This window comes from Monocercomonoides exilis (genome assembly GCF_001643675.1).
Source record: "Monocercomonoides exilis strain PA203 chromosome Unknown scaffold39-1025343, whole genome shotgun sequence".
In the NCBI taxonomy this organism is placed as follows: domain Eukaryota; phylum Preaxostyla; order Oxymonadida; family Polymastigidae; genus Monocercomonoides; species Monocercomonoides exilis.
Window position 1 is genome coordinate 966,429 of NW_027150584.1, and position 21,395 is coordinate 987,823.

General features: G+C 34.5%; 5 protein-coding genes across 5 annotated transcripts; 3 read left to right on the forward strand and 2 right to left on the reverse strand.

Moving 5' to 3' along the window:
• Positions 1 to 2,215: 2,215 nt before the first annotated feature.
• On the reverse strand, positions 2,216 to 3,268 carry MONOS_6175 (uncharacterized protein; the record flags this gene model as incomplete). The annotated part of the gene is made up of 1 exon (XM_067876386.1): positions 2,216 to 3,268. The coding sequence occupies one exon, from the start codon at positions 3,266 to 3,268 to the stop codon at positions 2,216 to 2,218; it is 1,053 nt and encodes a 350-aa protein (XP_067723079.1).
• A 3,425-nt stretch (positions 3,269 to 6,693) lies between these two features.
• MONOS_6174 (uncharacterized protein) lies at positions 6,694 to 6,999 on the forward strand (the record flags this gene model as incomplete). The annotated part of the gene is made up of 1 exon (XM_067876385.1): positions 6,694 to 6,999. One exon carries the CDS (start codon positions 6,694 to 6,696, stop codon positions 6,997 to 6,999), a length of 306 nt encoding a protein of 101 aa, XP_067723080.1.
• Positions 7,000 to 10,237: 3,238 nt separating this feature from the next.
• Positions 10,238 to 11,515, forward strand: MONOS_6173 (uncharacterized protein; the record flags this gene model as incomplete). Its single annotated transcript, XM_067876384.1, has 1 exon — positions 10,238 to 11,515. One exon carries the CDS (start codon positions 10,238 to 10,240, stop codon positions 11,513 to 11,515), a length of 1,278 nt encoding a protein of 425 aa, XP_067723081.1.
• Positions 11,516 to 13,759: 2,244 nt separating this feature from the next.
• On the forward strand, positions 13,760 to 14,332 carry MONOS_6172 (uncharacterized protein; the record flags this gene model as incomplete). Its single annotated transcript, XM_067876383.1, has 3 exons — positions 13,760 to 13,793; positions 13,855 to 13,958; positions 14,228 to 14,332. The coding sequence occupies 3 exons, from the start codon at positions 13,760 to 13,762 to the stop codon at positions 14,330 to 14,332; spliced, it is 243 nt and encodes an 80-aa protein (XP_067723082.1).
• Positions 14,333 to 18,910: 4,578 nt separating this feature from the next.
• On the reverse strand, positions 18,911 to 19,946 carry MONOS_6171 (uncharacterized protein; the record flags this gene model as incomplete). Its single annotated transcript, XM_067876382.1, has 2 exons — positions 18,911 to 19,104; positions 19,175 to 19,946. The coding sequence occupies 2 exons, from the start codon at positions 19,944 to 19,946 to the stop codon at positions 18,911 to 18,913; spliced, it is 966 nt and encodes a 321-aa protein (XP_067723083.1).
• Between the last annotated feature and the right edge of the window lie 1,449 nt (positions 19,947 to 21,395).

The window sequence follows — 21,395 nt, forward strand, 5'->3', positions numbered from 1 at the left end:
TAGAATTTAAATAAAAAATATTTTTTTGATTGTTTTTCATTCAGAAAAAAATTTTTTAAAAAAATAAAAATTAGATTATAACCAAGAATTTTTTGAAATGAGTGTTGTCGAAAATTAAATACAGCAAGGATTAAAGAAAATTGGAAGCTTAATGTCATCCTTTCAATATTACCATATGGGTGTTTTTTTATGGGATCATTAAAATAGTACAATCAAATAAAAAGTTTTAATTGACTCATCATTTTCATTTCTTTCCTTATTAATTGCAGAATCATTCATTAGGAATTTCATTAAACGCATTTTAATTAAGCCAACAATATTTTGAAAAAATCAATACAACCCCATTATAAAATTTCTTTGAAATAAGTTTCATCCATATATCTCCATCACACAAACAAAATGAAAACCTTGTCAATGCAAATTTTAAAAAAATTAACTTTTATTTCAACATAGACAAATGTGGTTTGTTGACAAATACGTGTTTCTTCATTTCCAAATTATTAATGTTTTTCAATGAGAAACAAACCCCATCAATGAATGGAAAATCTGCAGCAATTAGATGAATGGACAATATTGCTCTTGTGAACATCCTAAAGCAATCAGGAAGTGAAATTCATTTGAATTTTTAAAGAACTTTAAAACTGTGACTTTATTTTTTCTCACTGTTTGAAAAAGTGTGTGAAGTTATTGTTTTTGTTATAAACAGAAAATGTTCACAATATATATTTTATTTTTTAATGTTTGTGTATTCGTTGCATTGAGGAAAAGCTGGAATCTTTCATTTAATATTTTGTCTCAAATCATCTTAAACTTTTGCGAAAGTCAATGGAAGAATACAAGGAGGTGAAAGTCCCGTCAATCATTAACATTTGTTCAAGGTTTTGAGGGAGTCTTTAACAGCAGGCCTTGCGGGCATATTATTTTTTGATATTGTTCATATATCTCAATATTTGTTTTTTAATTATTTTAAAGCAAAAATAACAAGAGCACTTCATCATCAAACGTTATTGTGTGGTATTCAATTTTTTCAACTTATCATGCTTTATCAATCTTCAATAACTATAACTTAATATTTCAAGAAAAATGAAAATAACAACGATTACACAAAAAGTTCAACATTTGATCAAAAAAAATCAAACGCGCACCTTCAAAGCATTTGACACAAGAATCACTGGAAATGATAACATTTTCTGATTTCATCAAAATTTCTCGATGGTTTCTACTTCTAGTTTTGAATATTTTCCATATCATCGGAAATTCCTTTGAATTTTCATCTTCATTTCAACTGGAGTACATATTATCACTTGTCTGACATAGAGCCCAAAATCAGTACAGATGAAAATATTTCTTCGAGGTTCTTTCATCTGATTTAGCTTCTTCATCATTTATAAAAAAAGATCGTTGTTTTAAGGAATCATCAATTTCTTCTCTTCAAATAGCATCTCTTTCGATAATATCAGCAAGCTCTTCAAAACTTTCAATATCTTTTGCTATTTTCACTTCTCCTTTTTTTCAGCTGAAGATACCCCTCCTTCATAGTATTATCCTTCGATAATTGATTTTCCTGAAACAACCACTTTCTCTCTTTGTTTCATCTTCTGTGATATGTTGAAGGCATGTAATAGCGCGATCTCTCGAAGATCACCTTCGCAATCGTTCGTTCCAAATAACGTCTTTTACCATGCTCCTTCTGTTTTCTGTGAATTCTTTCAATCTCAAAATAAATAACGCAGATTCGATCATCATGGATTGTGCACCTGATGATCAGCTATTCTTGGTTTAATGCAGAATCATTTCTGCTGTCTCATGATTTATACAGACATTCCATGATAGAATAAACATTAGTTTTGCTTCTCCAAATTCAAGCTGAAGGCGAAGTCTGCTGTCCAATATGAGGATTGTTGAATGAAAGAGAAGGAGGCGAAGATAGAGCAGATAGTGAAAGTGGAGAAAGTGAGACAGGAGTAGCAAAATTTGCAGAAGATGGATGGACAGCTTGAGATGAAAGGGAAGGAGATAAAGATGTTCTGAGGGAAGGAGAAGATTGCTGTTGGATGTTCATAAACAATGACGAATTGACAAATGACGAAGTACAATGAGAAAGAGGATGAAGAGCAATGTTTGTATTAACAGAAAAATCAGCTGCTGAATCAAAAGGCGCAACCAAATTGAGGGCAGAATATTTCTGCATCAGATCCATCACCATTGAATTCTGCTACGTGAAGAAAAACGCCAACTTTGAGAACGACAGCTCATCTCGTTGCACAAGCACGTTGTTCTGACTGAATGTTCTTTTCCCTTTCTCCTTCTGAAACAGCAGAGCTGATCCTTTCCCTGCTCCTTTCCTTCCCTTTCTGTGTGTCGTCTCTACTTCCTCTTTGTTCGTACACCAGCCCCGCCACATCATCCCTCTTCCTCTTCTCAGCTCCGCCCTGCTCTGCCTCAGCCCACTCTTCAGTGCACTCATCAGATCCAACCGCGTTCTTGTCTGCCTCGAATCGACTGCTGCATACACAGGCACCTTCCGCATCTTCCACACAAATTGCCCGTTTTCCTCGCTTTTGATACGCACATAGCGGCAGGGCACATCCAGTTCATCGCTCAAATCTTCAAAGTCAGAATTCGCTAAATCATTCAACATGCAGTCCAATTTCCGTTCTCTTGTCAAAATTGGCGTTTGGCTTTCTTTCGCCTCTTGTTGCGCCTCGCTTGCCATTTTGTTCTCTTTCTGGTTGGTTGGTGTGCCTGTCTCAAGATGTGGCTGTAATATTCCTTGGATGCTGCTAAACAGATTCTTATCTTTTTCCTCTATCTTCTTCGCCATTTTCTCCATTTTCCTGCGCTCCCGCTCTTCTTTCTTCTTTCGCCTCCTCTCTTTCTCTTCTTTCTCCTTTTTCTTCTTCTGTATCTCCTGCAGTTTTATCAGCCGAAGCAGTTTTTCTCTCTGTTTGCGTCTCATCTCTCTTCGCAAGTCTTCATCGCTGATGATGGAACTGTTGGAAAAACATTCACTTTCTTCATTCTTCTTCTTTTCCTTCAAAGAATTTCTTCTACTCAATGATAAACTCTCGTTTTCTTCTGCTTTGACATTATTTTCTTTTTCTTCATCATTGTTATCTCCATCATTTTCAGGCTTCAATGCCTTCCTCATCTTAATCATTTCTCTTGTCCTTATTTCCCTCCCTTCTCTCGTTCCTTGCTCCTCTCTTTCTTTCCTTCGCTCTCTCTCTTTCTCTTTCTCTCTTCCTTTTCTCCAGATTCTCTGCATATCGCTCCATCATCCGAAACTCTGCAAAAAGCGTTAGCGACTCAAACACATCTGGAGAAAAAATAAAATATTATCTTTTTATTCTTCCAAACTGCTGCAACATCCTTCTCATATGCTGCTCTTCACCTGTCAGGAATTTGTTGTGAAGCAATGGACGAAACAAGGAGGAATAAGAAGAAGAAGAAGAAGCGTTCGATGAGATTGAGGCGGCATCCACTTGTGCGCAGCTGTTGAGATATCGTCTGAGGAGGAGAGTGTGCATTAATATTATACGAAGCGCCGGTTAATCTCAGAGCAGTGGGGTGGTCATGGGTGGAGAGAGAGATCGGTTGCTGTTGGAGAAGAAGAAGAAGAAAAAGAAAAAGAAGAAGAAGAAGAAGAGGAGGAGGAGGAGGAGGATAAGGAAAATGCGATGATGAAGAAAATCTTGTTGATGATGATGAAGTTAATACCGATTGAGAATGGGAAGAAGGAGAAAGAGAAGAAGAAGATGATGATGATGACAACGAAGCAATAGAATGAGCATTCATTCCATTGGTATAAACATCATCATCATCTCTATTTCTGTATGTGTTTTGATGAAAGAAATATTCTGTCAATGAAGATGTGAAGAGTGCATTGGGAGAGCTTATCAATTGAGGCATCTGTCGTTCTGATTGTTCAGAAGAAGAAGGAGAAGAAGAAGAGGAAGAGGAAGAAGAAGGAGGAGGAGGAGGAGAAGAAGAAGAAGAAGATGATGATGGAGGAGGAGGAGGAGAAGAAGAAGAAGATGAAAGAAAGAAAGAAAGAAAAATTGAATGAAATGAGTTTGATGGGACTATTTGAGGGCGGATGAGCAGTAAAGACCAACAAGACTCATTTGAAGGAAATGAAGAAACATTGGATGGATTAGAATTTTAAAATAAATAGCAACAACAGACGGAAGATCCATTCCATGTTGCTTCATGAGAATTTGAAGGCTGTCCAAACAACAAATTCTCAAAAACGAAGAACGTCTTTTTTGTATCAACCAAGTTAATAAAAAATATCTTCAATAAAGAAATCGGAGGAGAATGAGAAGAAACCATATTATCATCAAAAATACTGCTTGAAATGGATTGTCTTCAAGAATGACGCTCGAAGAAATAGAAACTGCAAATTGGAATGAGAAAAAAGATATTAAAATAAAAATAAAAATAAGTTTTGCATTGATTATTAAAACTTTTGAAAAGAATGCATACACCCTCTCTATTGCAAAATCAGAAGATTGCTTTATCACCGATGCTGCCAATTTCCTTACTCCATCAACCTTGTTTCCTTCATGAATATCCTTCTTTCTATGTTTTCATCCACTTTCTTATTCAGAAAAAATACCTCTTCATTTTTTCCTTTCCAATAACTGTCCAATTGTTGGAATTCTTCTTTTATTTCCTCTCATCCAAGTGCTTTTCTATTGAGAATTTTCATTCTCTGTTCCAATTGAATACAAAAAATATGCAATTCCCATCTGTTGATTGTATCTTCGCATCCAGCTCTCTTCTGATGATCGTTCAGAAAAACAAAGGAATAAACATTTTTATATTTTATCAGATTCCTGGATTATGAAAAAATAATAAATATAAGTATCTTCTCAACGAATAAGACCAATAAAAAAGGCATACATAAAAATTTCCGTATGTTATTTTGAAAAATGAATTTCCTTCAAAGATGTTTTTCAAAAAAAGTCATCTCTCACAATTCCACTGCCAATGCCTTGAAGTCGCTGTCTCGTGCACCCTCTCAAAATAATAACTACTATCCTTCAGAAAATGTTCATTTACTCTTCTCTTATCCGATATATTAGCTTTCACGGAAAAAAGATAATTGAATTATCAAATATACCTTAATATTTTTTCTGTTTCAATTATTTTTTTAAAATATCATCGATGGATTGCATGTTTTCAAGTGCTTCAAAGATCTCTCTTTCGATTTTCTGAAGAATTTTTATTCGTTTCATGAAAATTTTTAACAACAAACAAAAATTACTCATGAAAGATCAACGATGCAACGATTTTATGATCTCAAAAAAAATCACCCATATAGAAAGTGGATTGGAACGTGTTACAACAATTATCGCTAATGGAGAAGTTTGGTTACTCATGTTGCAAACATGAAGGAATTTACTCGCTCGGCAATTGATAGAGCAGTTACAGCTGTGGAAAAAGGAAGGAAGGCAGGGAAAAATGGAAGACCAGAATAATTCAATAAGGAAAAAAAAGAAACCATATTTGGAGTGCTAAAAATCGAATGTGAAAGTGGGACAAGTTACAATGCTGGTCAAATGAGGAAATTTGTTAGTCACTATTCTTTTAATTAGTTGTATTTTCACCAAAAATAATTCAAAGTCGATAACTTTCATTCGAAGTCGAAAAAGTTGCAAACGAAATCGAAAAACTTTCAATCGAAATCGAAAATTTGACAAAAATATAAATAATTAATATTGAGAATTCAATTGAAGTGGATCTTTGTTCTTTTGTTTTTGTGTTTATTTTTATCAATGTTTGTGTTGTTGTTTTCTACAAATTTTGAAGATTTCGTACCAAAATAAACTCAAAAATAAACTCTCAACGAAACATAAAACATTTGTTTCCTTCCATAAGAAATAAGTTTTTTTAAATGAAAAACGCGAAATAAGAGAGCCAATATTGCGTTCATCATTCTTCATTAATTGTGAAAAATTATTATCAAAAATTTTTTGCAAATCTTTTGAAAAGCAGTATTCTTTCAATTGAAATAAAATAAAAATATGTCAGAATTTCTCTCACATTTTTTTATTTTTGCGATTGGACAAAAGGAAGCAAAGAAAAATATCGGAAAAAAGATGAAAAATCATTAAAATTACAAATGTCATTGATATTTCAACAATAAAAATATTTTTTGTCTTTTAATGAATTTTGTCAACTCATTGAAATTTTGAAAAATTTCGAACTTTCGACTTTGCTTGAAAGTTTTTCGACTTTGATTGAAACTTTTTCGACTTCGAATGAAACTTTTTCGACTTCGAATGAAAGTTTTCCGATTTTGAATAATAATTTTCGATTTCTTTTGAAAGTTTTTCGATTTTGAATAATTTTTGGTGTATCTATTTTTAATATATTCAGATAAACACTGTTTTCAATGATAGGAAAAAAGACAATATTGATGAAGAAGATGAAGAAGTGAACATTTCAAAAGCATATTCCTATCAATACACCAAAAGGAACGCAGAGCTTAAGGCTTCACACCCTCGAAACGTTGACATCCAAGGGCTCTCTGCATCAAATCAGCAAACTCTCCGTCCCTTTTTCACTCTTCAACTAAACCTTCATGACCAACATCATTATTCGAACTCTCTCATCTTCAATATTGATGAATCTTCTCTTAGGCTCTCTGATTCTTTCTCTTCTCTTGTTTTTCACCCTTCCGACATGCCTGCTGGTTTCTCCAAAACACCAATGAAAATTCCAAACGCAACTCTCGTTGTCACAGGTGCAACTGATGGCTACTCCCTAAAAAGCTTCGTTCTGTGGCCTTGTCACAAATTACCTGATGAACTGCGCCTTGTTCTGAGCTCGCAGTTGGATGTTTGGGGTGAAAATGAATGCTGGATGACTGAAGCACTATTCCTCAAATATGCTGAAGAAGTGTTGCTCCCAGGAATCGCGCAAAGAAGAGAAACTTTGAAGAAGAATGATGAACGTTGCCTTCTCCTTCTTGATTCGCATTCATCGTGAGCGCAGCCTGACTTATGGAAGAAGTTTGCCGATTCTTCAATAGATGTCGTCACCTTCGTGCCCCACACCACTCACATCGCTCAGCCGTTGGATCGTGGCGTATTTGCTGTTTTTAAAAAAAACAATTAATACAAATAACAAAGCACCTTCTTCTTCTTCTGTTATTTTGAAACTAAAAGCACTAGCTGATTTGCTTCCACAAGCTTTGCAAACTTCTTTGTTGCCTTCAACAATCAAATCTTCATTTGCGAAGAGCGGAGTACTGTCGCATCAGTGGCACGAAGTGTTAGCGATGCTGCCAAAAGAACCTTCTGTCACTCTGAATAAAAGTACAAAAAGGCTTGATTATTTTGAAATATTTTTCACTGATGAAGTGTTTTATATAGAAAAGAAAAAAGAAAAGGATGAAAGAAAATAGTTAAAAAAATGATGAAAAAGAGTATGAAGAAACTGAAAATATTTTATTTGATGATGAAAAAACGAAAAAAATAAGAAAATTCAACTCACCGAAAATATTAAATGATTGTTTTTCTGAGGATGGAAAAAAAAAAGAAATACTCAAAAAATAGTGAAACGAGAGCTTGTGGATTATATTTATTATTGGTATTTTTTTGTAACATGAAATCAATACACAATTAACAAAAGAAATTTATTTATTATTTGTTCGGGCTTTCAAAAAAATATTCGGGTTTATCTATCACCTTATTTGCACTTTCTCTTCGCAATCTTCCAGTTCTGAAAATGATTCTTCAATGAAAAAAGAAAGAAATGAAGATTACAAAATTTTAAATGAAAAAATGAAAATAAACTCGAAAACTTTTTGTGTTGAATTTCTCCTGCATTTTTTCAAATTAATTTCATTCAAAAGGAAATGTCGTTTTATCATTTATATTGAATTAACATTTGTTTGGGCTGAAGAAAATGCATCAAAAATTAAAACTTGAAATAACGCAAAAAATTAGAATTCACATTATTCTTCTTTGCCTTTGCATTTAAAGAAAGTTACAAAAGAGAAAGCAGGTTTTGAAAATTAACTCTTGTTTCAATGTATTCAACGATATAATAATTTTCTTTGAACTGAAATATCCATTGGCAAAATGGGAGATTTGGTCATTAGTCGATTCGATCGACACCAAAAAATATTCAAAATTTTGGATTTCTTTTTGATAGTAATAACAAACTTATAATTATAAATGTGTTTTGTAGCATTTGAGTTTTGAAATTAGGGTTTGAAGTGGGAAAAGGAGCAATTAATTAATATCACTTAGGGTTTGAGTTCGAATTCTTATTCGTCAAAATTTCTTTTTTAATAGAATTAGAAAACGATATTCCGTCTGTTTAATCAAAAAATAAATCAACTATGTCTTCAGATTCTCTTCATTTTTGATTTCTTTATTCGATCAACTCTCCCCTATTTATATTTTCTCAATTATTGGAAAAAACAAATTCTTTTCACTACTCTCATTCTGTCTTTAACAAGTCCATTTCTGTAACTGAAATCATATTCATCATGTTTCTTCAATGTGAAAATTGTTAATTGGGTTGAGAATTCCTTTTTAAAACAAGTCAGATTCATACTTGATTATTGATGATCATAATTCCCTTTTTTATATATAACTCCTCGATTTTCGGTTAAAAAAACAAGAAAATTGAACTTTGTTAAAAGTTTGTCAATAAACTTCTATTTGTAAAATTAGTTATTTTTTTCAAATATAAAATTGACTTAACGATTTTTTAGGGTGTCGATCTAATCGACTATTACCGAGATTTGTGAGTAAAAATGTTCTGAAAATTAATAATTTTATTTCTTGTATTGGAATGGAAAACAGAAAAAATCATTTCTAAAGAAAGATTTCTGCAAAATAAATTTTGGAAACTGGAAGACCAAAGAGATACAACGGTTTTATCATTTAATAAAATTATCTACATGTATGTAAAATTAATTGTTCTGTTGATTGCGAAGATCTTTCCATCCGTATCCTTTCCAAAACTCAGGAATCTGAGTTATTGTTGAAATGGCCAATCTCCGCTTTGGAGAGAAAGACAATAGAAATGGAGCTTGAAATTGTATTACAATTAGGAAATAAATGAAGTTACGCAAGTGTCATGCTTTTCAGAATATTCTATTTGAACAAGAGGTGAAAACAAACTCAGATTGTGTTTTATTGAAGGAAGACAGAGGAGAATGGAATTCTTTGAAAAAGCTGAAACACTCAAAATTATATAGGATTTTGGAGCATGAGGAAGAGGAGTAGTTTTTTGTATTTTTGGACAAGGAAAGTGGTTGGCTGTGTGGAAAGCGAGATATTAGAAACAAAAAGATGCGAAGAAATGAATGCAAGCAATGAGATTGGAGCTCGGCACAAGTATTGAGTTGACCATCATCTGTTTTTGCAGTCAAAAAGGTATGCCCATATATTGTGGAATGCCTTTTCAACGAAGCATGGTTTTTGGTGGCTATGCTGTTGAAACAGAAGAAATGAAGATCAGCAGCTTCTGTTTCAGGCCATGCATTTGAAAGAATAACAAAATTTGAGAGGAGAGCTTTAATCGCACACCATCTTATGCCTTTGAAGGATTTGCGAAACAAGCAGACAGAAATCAAACTGTCTTTGTATAGCAACCTGCTTTCGATGATGTTGAAAAGAAATGATGAATGCGTTGAAAACACAGAATCATCATCATCCTCGTTGTCATCGGAACCTTCTTCTTCTTCTTCTTCTTCTTCTTCTTCTTCTTCTTCTTCTTCTGGTTGCTGAGTGGAGTCGTATTCAGATGCAGTTGGATTGGCAAGAGAATGCATCAGGCAGATTCATTCTTCATTCAGCCCTCATTTCTTCCCCAACACGAAAGGAGACAAGAAATCAACAGGAAAAAATAACAAAATTTCTGAGGTGCTTCAGAAAAAGAGGCCAAATAAATCAATTGCGCACTCAAAAATAAGGAAAGATCAAGTAATAAGTCAAGAACGTAACATTTCTTTCTTTGAGGATAATATTTATTCACATTTCAAAATTAACCATTTCATTAACATAAGTTCGCCCAAATTCAAGTACAGATTGATCATTCTCACATTAAAGATGAGCAAAATATATATTGGATGATTTTTTTCGTTCCATTTGATTTGAATTAATACATCTTATGGGTTTGATTAACGAAAACCATTTTTAAAAAAAGAAATACGTTTGTTATTTTTGAAACAAAAATCAAGCACCACTTGATTGAAGTAGCATTTTTTATGTCAGAAGAGATTCCAACAAAATTTTGTTGTTTTGGTGATGGATCGTATGGAGATTTTTACAAAAACATGCCATCGTCAAAAAGTCCCGATCAAATAAGCTTCGATGAACTGGATGAACATATTTTTGATGAATTCCAACCGCCTTTGCCTTTTGGTGAATATGATAAATTCACCAAACCATCAAAACGTACAACATTTATGATTGAAGATATTGAAATGAAAGAACATGAAAACATGTTTGATTCGTTTTTTACCCAGGAGATCCCAACTAACTATGAAAGTGAAATTGAACCTATGAACACGTATGATGCTTTTGACAATGGGCTGAAAGACTCAACTATTACAGATGGTTTTGGTTGCGTAGAAAATCCTCTCCCCCCTGATGGTTTCTCAAATTCGTCTATTAGTTCATCTTACCACCTACCTTGCTACGAAAATGAATCACCAAAACAACCAGAAATTATCATTTCCGATAATTGTGCAAATCCAAAAGTTATGTTTAATCAATTTGATCTTCCTGAATTAAACAGTCGAGAAGAGATGAAAAAACAAGTCATATTTGTTAAACCGACTATTTCTCCAGCAAAGATTCATTTGTCGAGGCGATATAAAAATTTGGATATTCGTTCAATTACGTTTTATTATAAACAAGAAAAAATATCGCATTCCTTTGATTTGATCGAAGCAGAACTGATTTTACGTGGACCAGCACAACAGTTCTGGTTGAGATTTAAAACTGCAGAGGAAATCTTGGATTTATCTCCAGTTGGAAAATTATTAAAAATTCAACCAAATGATGTAATTCCGGAAGAGTCTAGTTTTTATGCCAATTCAGCAGATGTGAAGCCAATTATGGAAGTGAAAGTCCCTGAAAGCTGCATAAAAACATGTACATTGGATGCAAGAAAACACGAGAACATTTATTTTAGGATTGTTGGATTTCATAAATCAATCTTATCCTATATAAAAACGAAAAAAGGATATTTGGAACATCCTCAAAAGCGTTATCCTATTCTATTATGGATTGAATCACCGGGTCAGATGGAATTTACTTCTAACGTTATTCGGGAAAAGGGAGGCTTGAAATCAAGTGGTGCTGAGTCAAGTTTTAGTATTAGTGATACTTTTGCTATTAATGATGCTGCCTCTCAGCCGAACATGATATTGCTTGTGATCGAAACTTCGATTGGTAAGTTTCAAAGTGCAATGAAGCAGTTTCTGGCCTGTGGAGACCGTTCTCTGAAAGAAAAATGTTATGAAGTGATTGAATGTTAAGTTGCTTCAAATGTGAAGCATTTTAACATTTAATTTGGACGAAAAAGAAAGAAAGAAGATTTTGAATAAACAAGTTTATGAGAAAGAAATCTTTCAACTTATTCTCATAATCCTTTTTTCTTTATTTCTTTTTCATAATTTCCTTTTCATTTATATTATTGTAGATTCATAAATATGTTTTATGAATGGTAATGTTGAGAAGTTATCGTGTGCACGTTGGTAACAACAAATTCCCTTGCACAACTATATTGTTGCTGCACTGCTGAATGTTATTATTATTGTCCACACAATAGCTATCGGAAATATTCGTTTTGTAAAATTACGAATATTCTACCCTATTACTCTATTAATCACTTCACTTTTTAATTTTTTAATTTAATTTAATTTTAGTTAATTTATTTTTTTTTTTGAAACAACAGCAATATATTTTGTCCTGCCTTGATTTATTAATTTGTTTTTTTGAACGATCAAAAGAAACAAAATTTTTATTGGACAAAATTATGGAAATTTCGTATGGTGATTTGTCGCTAGGCAATGAAACAGATTTTTCAAATGAAATCGAATTAACTGAAAACGAACGAAAAATTTCGAAATTTACGAGGAGATGTTTTCGAATACTTTTGCATTCACGAAAAATTAAACCTCAAACGATAGTAGAAATTCTTCTCACATGACTCAAGATTGCGAGGAAATGAAAGCGGAATATCACAATAAAGTCATTGCTACAAGTGTTGATCAAACTGAAGACATTTGATTTCATTTCTAACAAAAAAAATGTCAACAAATGAATATTTCCTTTTATAAAAGAATGCCAAATTGGACTTTTTACAGATTGCATCAACAAAGAAGTCACTTTTCTTGAATCTGTTTGAATATGCTATTTTTAAATTGTTTTTGATGCTTGACTTTTTTCATTTTCCAATCCGATGCAGCTTTGCAATGATCACTTAAGAAATCAATTAATAAGACCTCATTCTCTTCAATTTTTGTATGCCTTGTGTAAAAACCTTCCTGATGTTGTAATCCAAGAACATTTTGAAGATGAATATCAAAATATTGAAAACCAGTTTCCGTTGTTAATATCAATAAAAATATTTGATTTTTAGGATCTTCTTTTTGAAGCCATTTGGCAAATTGCTGTTGAAGATGAATGCTATGTATCCAGAGTGTTTTCGACAGCTATGATTTCGCTCCTTTGTGCATATGGATCGTTTCGTCAACAAATTCTTGATCTTGGCTTTTCATCGATTTTATTGACTCGTTTAACATCTTTAATCTGCATGCACTATTTGTTCGTCTATAGGATGCATCTTTTTATCTAATGATATGTGAAAAGTTTATTTTTCCCTGCAAACATCAGAAAATGTGGATGAACATTCGTTTTCTACCTCATCCATCACAACTCAAAAGTCGAACACTTCTTCTTTTTCAACTTCACTTCCTTCATCAAAGCAGACAGCACCAACCACAGCAACTGCTGTGTCACCACTGCATCATTGATCGCTCTTCTCGTATGCATCATCAACCAAGTCTGCAGCGTCTCAACCGCTTCTCCTTCCTCTTCTGAGTGAAAGAGAGATGGTGTCGATGGAGTTTCTCTGCTGTGCAGTCGGGTTGTAGGCGCTCTGCTCTTCTACCGCGTCGATCTCTTCACTGCTGCAGTTGGGCTTAGTCGCTGTGAAGCTGAGCAGAAGCGTGGCAAGTGCGTCGTGGACGCGAGTTTCTTTTGTCAAGCTGATGAGTGACAAGAGAAAAGACGTGCAGACATCGAAAGGATCTGCAAAAGCATTCAACCACAGCTAATAAGCTATTGGCATCAGAAAATGCTAATTTATCGTCTTCTGCTGAGCATGAAAAGCAGATTCTGAATGAAGAAGCACAACATTCGCTATCATCACCAACACCAACATCATTGCCAAATATTGCCATCGGAAATAATTATACTATTACTGTAGGAAATATTTCAATATCCGATCTCTCATTTTGCAAACCTATGTTCCAGTTAAAAGATAATTATTCGATCTCGAATTCATTGTAACAAATCAGAAAAGATAAAACTTAAAGCATTTTTAGTTTCATTTATCACTTTCCAAAAAATGCAAGTGCAAAAAGCTGCAGTGCGAATACACAAATTTCATTGGCCGTTTTGGGTTTTGTTTTTTGTCTTTTCCTTTCTTAACATTTACGAATTCAGTGTGTATGATAAAAATTTGTTTATTTTCTGAATGTCGTGTATTTTCGAAAATGCAGGGACTATCTTTCACCGAAAAATTCACTGGTGTGCAATCAATGATGTTTTTTTCTTGATTGTTTCAATTTTTTCTTCATTATTTTTTAAGAATTGCTTTCTGAGCTGGAAGATTGCAGCGAGGAAGAGCAAAAACAGAAAATTATTGAAATAAATGAAATGATTGAGAGGATGGATGCAAACGAACTGGAACTTGTTTGTTCAGAAGAGATATTAGTGAGCCTTTGGATAAAGATTGAAAAAAGGAAACTGTTTTTGGAAAACGCCTTTTTGCTATTGAAACATTTGGGGTATTGTAACGTGCTGAAAGGAACGTTTAAAAATTGTTTAGACTGTGATTCATTGAAATATGGATTCGAGAAAATGATTATAGAGGAAGAGCAGAAAAATGAAGGAAAGAATGAAAAACTTTTGGTTGATCTTTGCGAGTGCTATGTTTTTATGCAAGGTTTAAATTCACAGAGATTGCATTCGACTTGCATGCAATGTCTTCTGAAAGTTGCATTGAACAAGGAAGAAAACGAGGAAACACAAAAAGAAGTGGAAATGGCTTTGCTTGCATTGAGTGACATTTACGAATATTGCGTATGTTCACTTCTATATCCTTTATGTTGTATTGATATATTTCTTATTTCTAATCAGTTTATCGAACAAGAACTTTACCTCAGTGAAATCAAAGAGATAATACAATATCATCAGGAGCATCACAATCTGACTCAATTAGCTTCCCTATCTGCTTGGCAATTTTTTTTCAGGAGATTATGCCATGATAACAGTTTGGTGGGAGTGATTGTGAATGAGCTGCATTTTGCAAGAGAGGCAACAAGAGAGTTGGAAGAGCTGAGAGAATGCATTGATTGGAAGAGAGAGAAAAAAGAGAAAAGAAGTGTTGAAGGGGAAAAAGAAGAGTTTCTAGTTGTGAGATGGATCATTTCGTTGAATGTCTATTTGTTTTCTTGCAAATTGTTGAATGAAGAATTAAATGGGATTTTAAACAGAATTGTTCAGGAGTTCCAAGCAGCAAGGGACAATTGCATCGAAATAATCATGGATTACTTTGATATATTTATAATTTCAATATTTGGAGGATCCATGGAGATTGTTGACTTTCTGAAAAGTGGAGCTGTTGATCTTATTTTGAAGGAGATTCAGCGACCAACGATGAAAGATGAAATACCATCTAATAGCTTGGAAATCTTTATTGAAATGTCAAATCGATTGAAAGAAGAAGAAGATAATGAAAACGAAGAAACAAAACGAGAAGAGATGAAAAGGAAAGTGTTTGAAAAGATAAAAGAAGAAGGATACGAAGATGTTATTTCAAGCTTTTCAGAAATAATATCATTTCTTTACTATTATTATAGAATGAATTTATTGTGAGATATTTCTAATTTTTTTAATATCTGCTTGAGGAACTGAAACGATTTCAGTTTTATTCTCAGTTTTGAAATATTATCTTCTTTCTTTTTTTTATTTCAGAAAAAAAAAGCATTTTCAACGACATTTTAAGTCCATTTTCAACTCACTTCATTGGAAAGCATCAAGGAATGAAAAAAGAAACAAAAAGTGATGAGCATTCGAATTTCAATTTTATCCTTAATCTTCGCCAAATGAATTTCACACTCAAAAAATACTTTTTTTGAAAAATAAACAAAAATAATTAAATAAATAAAATAAAAACAAAACAAAAAACAAAACAAAAAAAAATTCTACTCAGTTATAAATAAATAAAAAGCTCTTCAATACTTTTGATAGACAAATAACAATAATCCACTCCTTTAAAAACATAATACTGCAGCAAGATGATGCAATCTTCGTATCCTTCTTCCTCTAACTTTTCAAATACTTTTCTTTTCGTCTCTTTTCTTTTTTCTTTTTCGATTTCACCATTTTTTTCCCCTTTCAATCGCTTTAAAATTGTAATGAAGAATCTCAAGCTTTCAAATATCATTACGTCATTCAATGTTGATTGGATAGTTTCCTCCAAAACGAGATCAACTGCTCCTCCTTTCAGAAACACTTCAATTTCCGAGGCTCTTTTTCCAATTACTGCTTCAAATATATAAACGCACCAATAGCTAATTTCTTTGTGATGATCTTTTGCTGCTCGAAATATCTGAATTATGCTACGAAAAAGTCCAGAAAGTTCTTCGTTCCACAACTCACCAGATTCAAAGAAAAATGCTAATGCTAAGAACCATCTCATCAAAGTTAGTTCTTCTTTCTTTTCTTTCACTCCTTTTTCTTCTTTTTCTCTCTTCCAATCCACACTATTTGTCAGCTCTTCCAATTCCTTTATTGCCTCTCTCACGAAATGAAGTTCATTCACAATAATTTCTTCTAAGCTTCTATCAAATAAAATTCTTCTAATCAAAAACTGCCAAGCAGACTGATAGGCAAGTCGTGTCAGATTCTGATATTCCTGATGATATTGGATAATCTCTTTGATCTCATTATAATACAGTTCTTTTGGAACTTTCTAATATAAATCGAAAAAAATCAATAGCGTTAAAAATGAAAAACAAGTGCTCAAACATCATATACTGGAATTTTGTTCAAAGCCAGCAATGCCACTTCCACTTCTTTTTGAACTTCCTCACTTTTCTCTTTCTTCGATGCAGCTTTCAATAGACATGGTACACAAATAGAAAGCATTTCCGAATCGAACTGGTTACTAAGCAAAAGATAGCATTCGCAGAGATCAGTCAGAAGCTTTACGTTCTTTTCTTTTTTCTTTTCTTCTTCATCAATAATCATCTTTTCAAATCTTCTGCTCAGCAAAGATTTTTTAAAGAATAGGTTCCATACATTTTTCAGCGCATCGCAATATCCTACATGTTTCAGCAGCAAAATTGTATTTTCCATTGACATTTTCTTTTCTTCAATCATTTGGTGTATTTTATTGAACAGTTCTTCTGTGAAAATGGATTCAATTTCTTCTTCGTTCATTCCATCAACTACTTCATTCATTTCAAGGATTTTCTTTCTCTGTTCATCTTCATTGCAATGCTCAAGTTCACAAAACAATTCTGTTATTAGAAAATAGTTTAATCAGAATAAGCCAGAATTCAAATGCAACTGCAATTGCACACTATTGAACTTTTTTGTGCTGTCTGTCTCCTATATACAGATTTTTTTATTAAAAATTGAACAAGAAAACAACACCATTTTGATATTCACAATGAAAGTTAAAATGATTGGATTGGAGAAAACAGATGAAAAATTAAACTTCACAAAAGATGAAAGAAATATATGCATTCAAACCGTTCCATCAAGCATTGACATTTTCGACTTGTAATTTCAAAGAAAAAAAACGCTTTGTTTTTTCTCTTTGTTGTTATGGATGTTTTGATCAAAGTTTTATTTCAAAAGGAATACTCATTAACAAAGCGAGAGTTCAATTAATAAACATTTTTACAGAATTAGAAGAATTATTTCCAATGAAGGCAGCTGGAAATGAGGCAATGAAATATTTTTGAAATTCAATCAGATGATTTTTGAAAATTTGATGAACAAGAAAATTCATCATGTTATTTTTTGAATAAAGGCATCTGTATGCGTGTATTTTATATTATTCTATTGGTAGCGAAGATATTTCCATCTGTGACCTTTCCAAAGCCGGGAAATATGAGTTATTGTTAAAATGGACAATCTTCTCGTTGGAAAGCAATACGATAGGAATGGAGCAGATTATTATATAGTCATTGGGAAATAAATGAAGTTACGCAAGATATACGATTTTTATTTGGAACAAGAGGTGAAAACAAATTCAACTTTCATTTTATAAAATGTAGATTTATGGATGGAATTCTGTGAAGGACAAAATCTGCACAAAATTATATAGCATTTTGGAGCATAAGGCAGATGGAGCAGTTTGGGGTATTTTTTTTGCAAGGAAAGTGGATGGCAATATCGAGGGAAGGATATCAATCACAAAAAAAAGCAACAATTCAACGAAAAAAAAGGAGAGACCCAAAATATCAGTTTTATTTATAAGGTTTTCCTGTTTCTCGGACCGCGCCAGGCAGACATGGAAAAAGACGAATTTCTATTTTTGATTTCGTTTTCGAACCAAAAGAAAGGAGAAACGCCAACTACGAGACATCCAATTATCGAATATTTGTTGGCGGGAGAACAACATTCCACCAATTGCATCTGGATTTCATTCTTCGAAGGGACAGTCATTTTGAACAAGCAAGGCAATTATCATTCGATGTTTGTTTTCATCGACGCTACAGGCACCTACAGAAAAATACAGAATATTTTTGATCAGCCTCTTCAAGCGCAGACAGCCAGAGATTTTATTGTTGTGTTCCATTTGCGCGGCATCGATGCGGAGTTGATTTGTAGGGACTTTGTTGCTTCGTTTGGTGTGCGCTGAGGTGTTTGCAAACATTAGACAAGACGGCCATGTTTTCTCAGACGAACATCGAGGGTGAGCAATTTCTCTGAAGACCGTTTAATTTATTTATTTCTGATTGTTATGATGTTGGTTTGTGTTTATCTTGTGTTGTGGCTTCTATTAGAAATGGTTTTTAAAAATAGGGAATTCTTCAGATTCTGCTTTCAAGCGAACATATTTTCTAGCGCTGATTGAGTTCACTCTGCTGCTCGTGTGCCAACAAGAAGAATAAAGTATCATTCATTCATTCATCTTCTTGGTGAGTTGCAGCAATTATTGAAGCAGTGGCATTGTTTTATGTGAGGGTGCTTTCACAGCGCTAAGTTACAAACGCAATGAAACGGGGAATTCACTTGTTTGTCGGCTGGAGATAGCAGCGGTTGAGCAAGAAAAGCAAAAAAAAATGTTCATGTTTTATGCAGGTCAAGGGAGATATTTGTTGCAGAAGCAGAACTGCGGAGGAAGGAAACGAATGAGAACAAATGATAAAGATGAAGAAGAGGAAGCTGTTGCGGAGAAATATGGAGAAATGGAAGAAGAAGAAAGAGAAGATAACGCAAATGAGGTTAATTGAAAACAGAAAAGTTGTGAAGAAGAACCTGCAAATTCAACTTCTCCTTCTTCAACTTCTCCTCCGCCTTCTCCATTCTCTTCCACTTCAGTAGCTGTCGAGTTCTCTTCTTCTTCTTCTTCTCATCCGACAAACTCACAATTAGCATAACATTATTCATCATCATCATCATCATCATCTTCTTCTTCCTCTTCCTCCTCCTCCCCCACCATCAAATCGAGTCTCTCCTTCTCCATCCAGCACCGCCTCATCTCCTCCGTCTTCCCCATCAACCACCCTCTCCGCCACTTCCTCTCCCTCTGCTCCTCCCTCCCTCTTCACTCCGCCTCTTCCCTCCTCTGGCTCAAAGGCCTGGCTGTGCTTGACACCTGTAGAGAAACACAAGTCCAGTTATTTTTCTCTGTTGTTCTGAGGGTGTTGTGCCGAGGAATAGCTCACCCGGATGCGAAAGTGAGGCAGACGGCGTTTGCGTCTGCGGTTTTGTTTGTGGCGAAAGCAGAAAGCGCACAGGAACACAGGCTGGCGATGCTGCTGGCTGCAGAGGAGAATGCGAGAAAGTCGCTGAAGAGAGTGAAAGAAGGGAAGGAGGAGAAGGAGGAGAAGGAGGAGAAGGAGGAGAAGGAGGGGAAGGAGGGGAAGGAGGAGAAGAAGAAGAAGAAAGAGAGATAAAAGCCGATGAATGAGCAGAGGGATGAGGAGAGGAGGTGGGGGAGGTCGAGGTTGAATTAGAGTAAGAGGAAGAAAATGATTGGGATGAATTAAAAGAGGAAGAGGAAGAAGAAGAAGAAGAAGAAAAAGAAGAAGACAGAAAGAGAGGAAGATAATTGTTTGGCAGTGAAGATACCAGCTTCAGTGCGTGTGTGTCGTGGTCGAATAACCCCGCGGAGAAATTCAGAGGCAGACAAGAATAAGCCAACAGCACTTTCTGTGGCTGGCTGTTCTTTTTTGTGTGTTTGCACTCCAAATGGAAGAACGTGAAGAGCACATGATACATCTTCCTATTCTTCGGCCTCGTGAGTGAATTCGCTGCTGATTCATTCATTTGCTGCCATCCTCCTCTTTCTCCACTTCCTCCTCCTCCCATCTGATTATTCACCACATTCGGAATACAGCCCTGCCCTGTTTCTTCGTCGCTCCAGTCCAATCCATTGAGCGGCAGGCGTATTTTGATCTCATCTCCAAAAAATGGAGGATGCGAGTGATATTGCATGGTGCATCTGAACGCAGAGATATACTCAGGGATATTGTCGTCTGTTGTGTTGAATATAATCGGCAGCCCTGGTTCTGAGGGCGATTTGTCGTTGTCTTTCACTCGCACTTCAAGAACGATGTTGCGAGTGGAGTGGGGCAAAGAAAGAGGGGAAAAATTGACGGATTGAGGGTAGAGGTAGAGGAGGTGGCAGAGGGAGAGGCGGGGTGATATGTCAAGGGCGGGGGAGGAGAAGGGGAGGACGGCACGTGCATCGGGGGGGATACGAGAAGAAGAAGAAGAAGAAGAAGAAGAGGAAGAAGAAGAGGAAGATTGAAAAAGAGAAGAAGAAGAAGAAGAAGAGGAGGAGGAGGAAGAGGAGGAAGAAGGAAGAGAAGAGAGAGAAGAAGAAGAATAAGAGGAAGAAGAAGGAGATAACGATGATGATGCAGAAAAGATAAAGGAAACGTAATTTTATGAGTTTAATTGTCGTTATTTTGTTCACAGAAATATGCAGAATTCCTTTTGCTTGTTTTTCTCTTTATATTTTTCATTTAAATTTTCCTTCCTTTCTTCCTTTCACTCTTCTCCATTCATCTTTTTCCTTCTTTCCTACTCTTTGACAGCGCAATCTTTTTTCCATCTCTCTTTTCTCTGTCAAAATGCTATCCCTCTTTGCACAAATCATCTGATGAAATATCACCTCCTTCTCTTTTTTCTTCTTTTTCTAATTCTTCGCTTCAGCTGCTGATGTACTCAAAATCCTACGTGTTAATATCCAAAAACATCTCCGAAGAATTAGAGGCAACGGAGAAATATCCCTCTTCGTTTGATTTTCTCCGCTTTGGCTTTATTTTTCTGCTTCTTTTTCTTCTCATCCACTCAATTTATTTTTCTCTCTGGAGATTCCCCCTTTCAGAACATCTTTTTGGTATTTTGAAGATTAAATTAATTCAAGTATTTTCTTCTTTTCTCTGAGACGATATCAAAATGTTATTCTTTTTCTCGTCTTTCTCTTCTTTCTCTGCATCTTTCCATCTTTTCCTTTATGTCATTCCGTTTTCTTCTTTCAGTGCCTTCTCTTTCTCTCTCTCTTTCTTTCTCCAAATGCATGACTTTCTCTCTCTCCAGAATTGTTCGGTTCTCGCTCTTTCTTCTCTTTTTGCTATTCTTTCCTCCATTTCCCCTCAATGCAATTTTTCTTTTCCACAATCATTTCCCCCCAGTTTACGAGTCAATCGCTGCATCTTCCCTCCTTTTTCTCTTCTCTTTTTGGAAGCACTCCAACTCCAACTTAAATTCTGCATATTTCACCAAAATTGTGAATCTTTCCATTGAAGCATCAAAATTGCTGTTTCCATCAAACAATTCTTGGAAAAGCCGATGAATGCGAAGAAGAAGATGAGTTAATCGATGATGAAGCATGCATAACAGATGGCAGAAGGAATGAATGCCATCGTTGAATACGAT